Below are 12464 nucleotides of genomic sequence, written 5' to 3'. Positions count from 1 at the left end.
AAAACAAAAAAGAGAATTTAACACTTAAACGACCCAGCAAACAAATTGCTACAACTAGAAGCCATACACTGAGGAGCACTCGATAAAAATAAGACTGTGAGCAAAGATTGAAAAGTAGTGATCTGCTGTCAAACAGAAGAAGATGGAAGCTCCTAAAAGTTACTGGACTGTATTTTCAGAGGCTCATCTTTGGGGCCATTTGGATGATTAATTATCAGCAACTATCAGGTCTTGGCTTTAAAAAAAGGCCTGCCTTCCTCCTATGATGCTTACAGAGAATCCAGAGCATGTGGATCTGTCATAAAAGTAAAGTTAATAGACCAAATGTTTTAAAGAGGAACTTTACCCTTATATTTAACATTTCAACAAAGACACCTGTAGAGATGTCTAGTAATGACAATCTACAAACAGATACTTATAGATAATTGACGGCTTTTTTTTCGCTGCATACCTTATCTTTCTTCTCATCCCATTATTCTCACAGTGACTTATTTTAATAAGCGAAGATTGATCTGTCTCCCTTTACTTCCTGGAACACTGGCACATGTGGCCATTCACATCATCTCAGAGGAGGAAAATGCCTTTCCCTGAGATCTCGCAAGAGTTTGCAATTTACAGATAAGATTTCCCAGTAATGCACTGTAATGTAACCTTCCCAGGATGCATCTCTTAGACATGGATTACTTTACTAATGCCTAAGAGGACCAGGAAGTGTAAAAACTGTAATTGTAAGTAAAATAAACATATGTACAGGCAGTCCTGAGTTACATACATCCGACTCCTACTTACAAACAGAGCCTATTACTGTACAGCAGGGTAGTTGTAATGCTACCGCGCTTGTGCTGACGAGGAGTGCCCGCCTTTTTGGGTTATAATACTGTATGTATATTACAGGAATTTCCCTATGCTACCTGTTACAACTTACATACAAATTCAACTTAAGAACAAACCTACAGTCCCTATCTTGTTTGTAACCCCGGGACTGTGGACGAGTCAGCGGCAGCGCTGCTCCACTGGGAGGAGCTCCAGGTGGGGTCCTAATTTAGCTGGCTTAGAGGTGCCTGCCAGCTAAATTAGAACCCCACCTGGAACTCCTCTCGCCTGACCACTGCTGCTCCGGTGTGCTGCGCTCCGAGCGGGGTCATCTGGCAGTCTCCGGCCACCTAAATTAGGACCCCCACCTGCCTGCACCTCAGGCAGATGGGGGTCCACTTTAACATCTTCTGGTTGGGAGCACTTTGTTCCTGGGCGATGGATTTGAGACTTCTGTTTGGGGGTATACCATTGAGATTGAGATTAGGGATATCACCTAACTAATGGACAAAAACCAACAATACTGCCCCAAACAATCAACAATTCAATTAAAAGAAAAATATCTACCTACAAGTAGATGAATGAATACAACATCAATATGGGAAACAAATGACAAAAAACCATTAGCCATGTAATTCTTATTTCTATTTATGACTTGGACTTTATTTATTGTCTATTGTCTTTTAAATGACTGCGAGGAGAGACAAAAGTGTTACTTTAGTTTCATCCTGATGTCTGCGGCAATGCTTTAGAGCACTCAGCTCTTTATCCTTTAGGATTAGCTATTCTGAAATGTCCTGGTTGCTAAGAGAGATATTTGAAGGCCCTAGTCAGGTCATGAGCCGGAGTTACCTCTATATCTGAATGAGTATCTATAACACATAATTGTGCTAGGGCCATCCTGGAACTGTATTATGCAGCAAGACGTTTTACAGCCCCAGGAAAGCAGTAAAGGAACATAAAGTAACTCATGACAGAGGACCTTTTTATGACTATTATGCAACTTTGTGCAAGAGTAACCTATCATGAGGTTAGTGGTGCTTCTTCAAACCCACATCTAGTGAGATATCAGAAATAGGAAAATCAGACTCATCCTTTCCATTGAACAGTATAAACAGTGAGGAAAAAAAAAATGTGGCCAACAATTCCTTTGTATGACCTATTTCTTTGACACCACCTTTGTGGGTACTGCTCTTATGCAGAGAAATCTTGTAGCAAAAAACATGAAAAACTGGTTAAAGAAATCATGGCTGCGCACAGAAACTGCCAGTCTCCAATTTTCTAATTTCTGTTTTAATGGCAAACTCCAGAATGAAAGCAATTACACATCTTTTAGCAGTTCAAGCAGTTTGTGTATCTAAATTTCAACTGTATATTTAGCAGTTTGCCTGGAGTTCAGCTTGAAAATGTACCCGTATCCATATTCCTTCAGCTGAGCTTTGGCTATATCATTGGTTGGTAAACCCCCTTGTGATTAAAAAAACCTAAAATAAAAAATTAAATAAATGCTCAAACAAAAAACATATTGAACTCACTAACCCTCAGCAGTCAGATCATCCAGCTCTGTGTCTGTAGAGTTGTCTGGAAGTTTAGCTGTGCTCTGAATGTCAGTCTCCATATCAGCCATGTTCATTATCTGTTCATCCATTGGCAGCTGCCCTTTGGCAGGTTCCTTCACCATGAGGGAAGACCGATTTACCTACAAAAATCAGTAAAAAAAAGTTCTAACCACATTTACAGAACATTATGGCTAAAATTGCCAATATACTGTATGTGCAATGAAATGACAATTCAGTTAAGTATTTAGTCAGTATTTCAAACACAAAAACTATATGGAAAGCAGTACACCACAGAAATGGACTGTTTTTGAGCCTTGCAGCAAAACATAGTTGTTTAAAGGTGAGTAAAGAAAACAGTTTTTTTCATACAGTACTTCTTTTATTTGTACTCTATACTGTTATTAATGGAAGATGGCTTTATGCACCTCTAGCTGCTGTAAGGTGTTTGTAAAGGCTAACACATGGCCATACTTACAGGAAATGGTTCAAGGCCTTCCTGAATGACAAATCCCTCAATGACATGAGTTAGGATCTGAGGTTTCACTATGGCTTGGGGAACCTTGTTTTCCAGACCAGGAATGCTGTTAGGCTTCTGTGTACTATTGCTCCTTGTAGTAGCAGCTGGTAAAAGAAGAGGAGGTGCTGGTATGGAGGCATAGGAAGAGTCTAAAGGTGACTTAATAACCGAGGCACTCACTGAAGATACCACGCTTGGGAGACCTAAAAATCATAACAAAAATCAAGCTTGCATGATAACTCTTGTATATTTAATTCGTTTTTCACAGCACATAGACTTGCACAATTATATGGTCAGTTCTTTTTAGAAACATCTCTTGTATAAGAGAATATGTACACACATACTGTATACAGACACTATCTGCGCCCCCAAATGTATTCATATATTAATTCGAAGGAAGATAAAAAGAAAACTCAGAAGAAGGAGAAACCGAGCAGAGGGAACTCTTGATGAGTTATACTGAGGCAGTACAACTATTATCTGATGCCCAACAATTCCAGTTTTTCTGGAATTTGTTCAATTTGCAGTGTGCAATGGCAAACACAAGTTCGTAGAGAGCCTAGCCCCTATCAATGTATGTGTAAGAAAGGTCTGCGTCTCATATGGTCAGGATTCAATTTCTACTCTAAAAAATGACAATGCTAGATCAGGGGAACAAGAGAAATGTGAGTAACTAAAGTAATAAACTGAAAAACCTCATTCCAAAAAGGCAGTTTACTTTCCATGACTCCACCTTCCAATATCTGTAAAAAAAATAAGTAAAAGTAACTGGACTTGCTGTATTTTTCTTGAAGACGTTTCACTGGTCATCTGACCAGCTTTTCATGACCAGTGAAAAGTCTTCAAGAAAAAAACAGCAAGTCCAGTTGCCTTGACTTATTTTTTTACATATATACCATGGCCTGGATGAATGAGAACCTTCACAGACATAACCTTCCAATGCACAGTTATGTTTTCTTACTTTAGTCTATTTCTTATTTACACTAATATATTGTGTAAATGTGAGCAACAACCTAAATCATCTGATTTCTAGATATGCAAGCACAAACCACACCACTCAAGACACAACATTTTTACACTCTTACCTTGCAAGATATGATCTACAGGAAGCTCCTCTCCGCTGCCTACAGGAAGTGCAGGAGGAGAAAGTGTTGGAGGTGTGGAGGTCTGTGTAATGACACGAACATAGTCTTGCTGCACCACTGGTACTTCCTCTGAGCACATATTTTCCATGTGGTAAACCTATATGAAACAGTGGGCCAAGTTATTAAAAATACTAGGGTATCCAATCTACTAATGCATCAGGGTTGACCTACTACAGGAAAAAAAGCTGTTCACTTTGCAAGGGAATTTGCACTTTGCAGGGGAAGTTTCCTCTTGGTTTAGTGAATTAAGTGACTTCCATCAACTAAATCAACCCCATTAATTCTGATGTTTGGTTTCCTCTGTTACAGTGCAGCAAATCAAACATGCCCATTATTATGAAATCAATGTCTGTCCACAATTCTCCCTGTAGAAATAGGGCACACAAAGCATACATATTTGAATAACACTATGGAATTCAAGAGGTCCAATCCAGACAGCCAATATTCTATATATTCCTTATTCTGTCTTAAGGAAGCAAGGAAGATTTGCATCCACTGTAACGAATACTGGTCTCAGCAGGTCTGTGCTTTTTTTGCATTCAAATATATTATGTATTCTGAACGTAGAGTCGTTTTCTGAACCAGTGTAGATTCAGATATAATTCTTTATATTTCCTGTTTGACTGGAAACTGGCATAATAATTAGAATAAATCATCTCATTAATCTAGTTTTCTAAATGTAAAATCTATTGAGAGATAACTATCTACTTCATGTAGCATGTTTTTACCTGTGAAAAAATTTAGCAATCTATATACAGGTGAAACTCGAATAATTAGAATATCGTGCAAAAGTAATTGCAGTAAGTGCTGCAAAAGGGGCCCAAGCCAAGTACTGAGTACATATGCATGCTTGTACTTTTCAGAGGTCCGATATTGTTCTATGTACAATCCTTGTTTTATTGATTGCATGTAATAATCTACTTTTTTGAGGTTGTGGATTTGGGGTTCTTGGGGTTTTCATGAGCTGTAAGCCATAATCATCACAATTATGACAAATCACGGCTTGAACTATCTTGCTTTGTATGTAATGAGTCTATCTCATATATTAGTTTCACCTTTTAAGTTGCATTAGTGAAATAAATGAACTTTGCACGATATTATAATTATTTGAGTTTCACCTGTATATGCATGTCTATCTGCTAGGCAATGTTCCAGCTTTCCATTAACGAACAATGATGCAATACAAAGAAGCATCACCTTTCCTTTACATGTTACTATTTGTTGGCACCCAAAAATAGAAACCATGCTGCACTGATTTACTTCAATCAGCAGCCCACTTTTGTTAAGTGTCTTCAAATAACACTTAAATGCCCACTATAGTGAACAATTTGTATTCTGGGAACTGTAGATACCTGTAATAATATTATTTAGTACATTTATTAGTTTTGTTCTCATTTTGCCTGTCTTTTTTTATAATATATACAGTATAATGCAGATCAAGCTGTCCAGCACAAGTGACAGTTACAGGGGTTGGTACATGCCATATAATACTGTGGTGCTTACAGTGGTTGTGTTTAATTTATATGGCTTAAATCTTTTATTCCTAAAAAAACAAGTTTTAATTGCTTAAATAGTGTTTTCTAATGTTGGTCTTTAATCTGTTTGTTGCTTACTAAAGTAAAGTAAAACTACATGTCCATCTAAGACTATCCACTTGTTCACAGAGTGACTATGTTGCTGTGCAATTTCACTGCAAAATGATCAGCACGGTCACCTCGTATTAGGAAGTGGAAAAATACATTGTTTCCTGGCAGGATCAACTATGCTATTTGGGGAAGGACACAGAAAAACTAAAACTGTTGTGTAAATGGGACTGCAGCATATAAATTGTTTTCACACTGGAAGCTTACCACTGGTGGCTCCACTTGTGCTGGTGGTATGTGGAGATTGACTGCAACAGTTTGCGGTGGAGGAAGTCTCTGGAATGGCAGCTGAACAAGTGCTTCTGCTGCAGGAAGCTCTTCTTCATTGAGCAAAGCATTCTGCACTAAAACTTGACCTGGGGTCAATATCTCAGGCTGCACAGATATTGCCTGCATTGATTGCAGTGGCAAGGCTTGGAAATGGGAAGAAGACGTAGGTAAATTAGGAGATGCTGTTGTTGACGGAGGAAGAGTACGGATCGATGGTTGACTGGTTGGTGCTATGGGTGACATCAATGGCTGCCCAGATACTGTTACAGATTGTTGATGTGATGATCCAGGCTGGCTTCCTGGTGTTACTGCAGATGGAGGATGGGTTGGAAAAACCATTGGTGGTGTTGAATGCAGTGTGGTCTGTATTAGATGTGAATTTTCTCTAGATGGGAGAGATGGCTGTACAAGAAGTGGTGGCTGTGGCTGAATATGGGCCTGTGGGTGGATAATGATAGTGGGCGACTGACAAGGGGAATGTGCTGGTGGAGGAGACACTACCACGGACTGCTGGGCACAATGTGACAGAGTGGGTGATGGAGGAGGTGGAGTTGGTACAGGTGTACTATGATGTGATTGAGCACTGCTCGGAAGTGGTAGAAATGCTGGGCTATGCATTGGTACACAGTGCTGGGATGCTGAAGACTCTAACATTGGGTTATGTAATGTAATGGTCTGAATCTGATGTCGATGCTGTATCTGCTGCTGCTGTTGCAATATCATTTGATGATGTGGTAGTTTCGGTGGATCTGTGTGTAGCTGGATTGTTGGGTGCTTAGTTAGAGAATGGTGCTGGACTGAAGAATATGATACTGCAAAACAAAAACAAAAAAATACATATTTTTTATAAAGAGGACAGAAAAGCCTTACTGTCTAAACATTTTAACTAAATGATAGCCCTCAAATGTACTTTTATGTGCTTTTTAAGTTTTAAAGTTTGGAAAACATGTTTTTAATATTTTCATACTAAACATTCCTAATTACAAAACAAAACATTCTTGAGATACTCATGCCTTACCTGAGGGCTAAACTCAAGTTACTACTGACTACTACTACTGAAGTACTTTTTGTCTATAACTACTAATGTGACTGTTGCCAACACAAACATGACAAAAGCATAATTAACCCGTGCTGCCTGGAGCAATGTCTTACTATTTGCACACACGTGATAAAATCTGAATTTTTGGCTAGAAAACAGCTTAAAACCCCCAAACAATTATATATGTTCTGAAAGCTGAAAGCAGAGGCCCTGTAGAATAACAAAAATGCTAGTTGCAATCTTTTATGTTGCATGGTATTTGTGCAAATGTTTATCCAACCCGGTTTTTTTAGGATAATATACACTAAAATTAAATTTAGTGCACAGAAACAGAATATAATACACAATTTATTGCTAAAATTGGGTCACGCCGAGTAAATAGATACCAAACATGTCAAGCCCTAAAATTGCGTTTGCCCGTGAAACCGCAAAAAACTACAATACCCAAAGTTTTTTTTTACTGCTTATCAGTTTAGTGTTATCAGTGATTGATGGCCCTAGAATTATTGCTCTCATTCGGACATTTGCGGCGATATGTAACATGTTTTTGAACATAGGCACATCCGACGTATGTTTGTGTTGTATGTGGATACATGTGGGGGGTGGGGGACTTTATACAATTTTTGTTTTGCGTTTTTATTTTTGTTATATGTAACTTTAATTTTTTTACATTTATTTGACACTCAACTGTATTATTAATAATCCCCCTGTTATAGCAAATAGGATGCAACAGGTCCTCTTCATGGAGACATCAGGGGTCCTTCAGACCCCTAATCCCACCTAGGGACCCCAAAGAAGCGGATGAAGCAGAGATCTGTTTCACCAGCTTCTTCTCCTGGCACTAAGAGCTGGAGAATGTGCACAGTGACGCAGGAAGTGATGTAGCCACTGATCTCTCCGCCGATCTGTCACGGGAGACCCACTGTGCCAGTCCCAGCGGAGTGGGCGGAGGGACACGCATCACTGCAAATGTACAAATGATATGGCACCTGTGCAGACGCCTGATCATTTGAACATAAACAGCAATTACCCGCTGTTTAAAACGATACAAAGAACATGGCTGCAGGAGCAGCCGTGTTTTGAGGTATAACCACTTATTTACGTGATCCCGCATGAAGTGGTTAAATACTTCCAGTAAGAAGACACAAAATAACTCACATAGGAACAATAAGAATAAACATGTGTGGGGGGAATTTATCAAAACTGGAGCAAACAGAATCTGAAAACAGCTGCCCATGGCAACCAATCAGCATCTCTCTACAGTTTGCCTAGGTAAGATTTGAAAATGAGACACAGAAGCTGATTGGCTGCAGTGCAAATCTGCTCTACATTTTGTCTGCTCCAGTTTTGATAAATTCCCCCTATGTATACTGTTGTAACTGCCAAATTATTTGAAATACTGTGCAGCCACCTTTGTGATTTCCATAATAAATAGCCATGTGTCACCTGACAAATAACAGGTGACACCTAATAAAACAATTCTTCCTAGTTCAGCAATTTGGCTTCCTATGCTAGTTCTCTGCCTTCTAATTGGACAGTAAATCAGCATCATTACCTCTGTCTAGTCATTATGAGCTGACCCAGGAAGGAGCAGCCCTAAACCAAGTAGAAGCAGAGTGATCTTCCTGACTAGCAGGAGTGCTTTTATCACATACATAGCTGTCTAAATAACACATTCTTTGGTAGAAAACACAGAAACAAATATATGGGCTGTCAGTTCTGGGCTCCTGCAGCCCAGCTATAAGCTATTGAAGGTCTAATAGCAAGAGTAAGGAGTAGTGGCCATTGTTTTTAGCTGTTTGTAAGTCATTAGTGAGTTTTAGGAGGGCGGTTTCAGTGGAGTGTAGGGGGCGAAAGTCAAGCTGTAAAGGGTCCAGAAAGTTGTTATTAGCAAAGTGGTGACTCAGACGGTTGTAGATAAGGCGTTCTAGTAGTTTGGAGGTGAATGGGAGTAAGCAGATAGGTCTGAGATTATTGAGGTTGGTAGGGTCCAGTGAGGGTTTTTTGGGTATTGGGGTGACCACAGCATGTTTTAGAGGGGAAGGAAAGATGCCAGTAGAGAGGGAAAGATTGAAAATGTGAGTTAGAGAGTGCAGCATAGAGCAAGAGGATGACCGAAGTAGTGGTGAGGGAACAGGGCCCAGGGTGGCAAGTGGTGAGGTGGGTGTCAGAGAGAAGCTTTGCAACCTCCTCTGTGGTGACAGGGTCAAAAGAGGAGTAACAAGTACAACAAAGTAACAAGTGTGATGGAGGGTCTGATACATTAATATGGGAAGTTGATTAGACAGTGGTGATCTGATCCCGAATTGTATCTATTTTGTTTTTTAAATGAATGGCAATGTCCTGGGCAGTGAGTGAGTTAGTGGGAGGTGGCGGTGGAGGACATAGTAGAGACTTAAAGGTAGAAAAGAGTTGACGTGGTCTGCATGAGAGTGTGTTAATGAGAGTGACACAATAAGTCTGTTTGGCAGCATGGAGGGAGAAATTATATTTTAGTAGGGCAGCTTTATACCGGGTGAAGTCTTGCAGAGACCTAGTTTTCCGCCACAATTGCTCAAGAGTGCGGCTATGTCTTTTTTGATGTCTAATTACTTCAGTTTGCCACGGTTGTAGCGCACATGGTCTAAGTCTGTGTGTAGTGAGGAGAGCTGTTAAAGACAGAAGTAGCCAGGTCAGGGGTGAGATTTTGTCATAGAGGTAGTCAGTAGCAGAGTGGAGAAGAGAAGGGTTTAGGTGGTGAAGGTTTCTCTGGGTGACAGTGTGCCATGTAGGGGGAGTCCATGTTGGGGACAGGGTGAGTGTGAAACTGACAAGGTTGTGGTCTGAGAGGGGGAAAGGGGTGTTGGAGAGGTTGCAAGGAGTGTATAGGTGGGAGAAAACAAGATCAAGTATGTTACCATCAGAGTGAGGAGTGTGTGTCCATTGTGTTAGATCAAAAGAGGAGGTTAGGTTAAGAAATTGAGTGGAAGCCAATGTTGAAGTCACCAAGAATGATAGTGGCATGAGGGGAGTGATGCACAAATAAGCTATGCTTTTGTCAATAGTTAAGGCAATTGAATGCATTTTTAAGTGTTAACTCCTGAATTTAGTGTCATCTTAATTTTCCCTTTGAAAAAGGTGGCATTTGTAATATTATGTTCCAACAGTGACCTTTTATATCTTAGTAAAGACGTCTGTATATCAGAATATCAGCAATAAGTAAAGTAGGGAAGGGTAACTGTTGCCTGTGTCCACACTGGGAGATCCCCCCATGACTTGTGCCAGCGATGGTAGTCAAGGAATGAAGGGGAAATCTTTCCAATGAGGACCTAAAGTTTTATCTGGCACTCTGCTTTAAGTTTCACCAATACATTAAGGCAAAATGGCTTATGACAAAAGGGGTGAAGCCTGTACAAAACTGCCATTCTTTTGTATCCAGAATAACGTGGGCTCTAAATACCGCCAAGGTTTACATTACAAATCTGGAAAGCATAAACTAGACATTATTAACAGCACTGCATGTGATGCTGGCAGACTATATTGAAAATGCTCTGCTAACCTTCAGCTGTTTGATCATCATGGTGGTAATGCAACATGTGGAATGACAAAAGATGCATGTGCTGCGTTATGTCATTGTTAAATGACAAAAACTAGAGGTGAGACAAGAGCCATTATTGCCAACAGCTAAGAATATGATACTTTTAATCTGCTTGCTGCTATGGGCAACAAAAGCCCTTTTCTGATCTCTTCATGCTTAGAAATCACAGAATGCATATATTTATTCAGATCCTTTAGGCATTTTCTCTCATGTATCTACTACACAACAGCTTTAGAAATTGATGTTTACTGGAAGACATGCCTGGAGCTATCAGCTGATGTAAGCTTGCTGTGCGTGTTACCGCTGTGCAGCGTGATTCTGAACCAGGGCTTTCTCCTTTACGGCTTGTCTCATTAGAATCAGCATGCATGGCTTTGGTTAGGGTAGTCCTATGACACATAGCCAGTGGTTGGTCTTGGTTGCTGATTTTTTGTGGACTGCTTTGTGGACACGATATTTCCAGTATTGGTGGGCTTCGTAGTGTTAAATTCTGTACCTGAAAATAGGGCGACATTAATATCCTTTGAGTATATAGAAAACCCAAACACATTACACTTGTCTTACAACCTTTTCTACCAGAAAAGCCAAAATGGCCTGAAACCAAATTAACTTAACAATATGATGTAAAAATATTATATGCTGAAGCATATCCAAACCCCAGAAAAAAATATATTATATTGCAGCTTTTCATTCCTTAGATGTGTTACCTACATTTGTTTTTATTTTTCAGGCTTTTTTTCCCTTTGTTTACACGGGGTGATCCTACCAGTAACACACTTCCTTCCTAGGGTGACAACAGTCACTCATTGTACAATACCTATGGAGAAGCAGCGCTGCCACCCTTGGACAGGACTACAGAACCCCCTCTACTCTTCTCCATAACACAGCAGGGAGGTGTTTTGTAGTCAACCAAGATTGTTGGCAAGAATGCTAACTGATAAAAGTAAAGCGCAGGTAAAGAACACAAGAAGTCATCAGCATCCAAGAATTGCACGTAAAAAAATAGATATAACAAAACTATTTTATCGGTATATTTAACAGAAAAAATGGAATAACGTGAGAAGTAAATTGTTACAATTTATATACAATACAATTTTAAGCAAAGGGGTGGGGAATTTAAAAAATAACTACGTGCCCAAGGACTAAAGTGGGGGCCCAATCTACTTGTCCCTTATGACAATCTACTTGTCCTTATACAAAAAATAGTTTTAACCAAAACCATATTTAAGCATGCTAAGAAGTGCTTCTCATTGTACAGCACGGTCACCGGACCCTCACTTTTTGTCTCTGTGACTGGGGTTACCAAGAGAAAAAGAGGGGCAAATCTTCCCACTGGGAACACAGACAGCAATAAACCTTCAAGAGGGTAAAAACCTTCTCTACACTTTTCAAAATTAAAAAAAAACAAACACAAAAACTATACATCATGTATTCCCCTTGATTGTTTTATTGGGTTACTGCACTCATGATTTAGCACTCTTTGAAATAAAGGTGTCGATTTCATATCAGGTTTTAAAACTTGAAACCAGAGAAACCCCCAAAAAGCCAGTGACACTAGAATTACTTATGCCTAAGGCTGAATAATTCAACACACAGCTTCTCACACTCTTTGTTCTTTAGGAAAGTGAACATGAAAATGCTCATATTAAAAGTACTGAATACCAATTGGTAACAAGTCAGCTGATAAATGTTTAAAAGCTATTCAGGCTCTATGTAAATGGATAAATGTTAGGCAATAACACCAAATGCTGTATGCAGTATAACATTGTTCCTGCTTATTAGTTTATTCTTTCAAAAAAAGGAACACATACACAACTGCAAATCAGCTTTCCTTCCTGAAGAGCATGTACTCTTTGAAAACACTGAGCAGTTTAAATTCCAAATGCCAATGCAAGCCAATC

The 12464-nt window shown here is 39.5% G+C and overlaps 1 protein-coding gene across 1 annotated transcript in view; it reads right to left on the bottom strand.

Moving 5' to 3' along the window:
• PHC3 (polyhomeotic homolog 3) overlaps positions 1–12464 on the bottom strand; it is a 67409-nt gene that overhangs the window by 16481 nt on the left and 38464 nt on the right. Inside the window, exons 7-11 of the mRNA XM_018553764.1 lie at positions 10825–11059; positions 5885–6759; positions 3975–4131; positions 2848–3092; positions 2353–2512 (exon numbers count right to left, since the gene is read on the bottom strand). Of these exons, the coding sequence (XP_018409266.1) occupies positions 2353–2512; positions 2848–3092; positions 3975–4131; positions 5885–6759; positions 10825–11059 (1672 nt within the window). The remainder of the gene's footprint in view (positions 1–2352; positions 2513–2847; positions 3093–3974; positions 4132–5884; positions 6760–10824; positions 11060–12464) is intronic.

Source organism: Nanorana parkeri, unplaced genomic scaffold (assembly GCF_000935625.1).
Source record: "Nanorana parkeri isolate BGI_ZX_2015 unplaced genomic scaffold, ASM93562v1 scaffold129, whole genome shotgun sequence".
Taxonomy (NCBI): Eukaryota; Metazoa; Chordata; class Amphibia; order Anura; family Dicroglossidae; genus Nanorana; species Nanorana parkeri.
The sequence above is the reverse complement of the archived record's forward strand: the minus strand, read 5'-3'. Positions and strand labels throughout refer to the sequence as shown.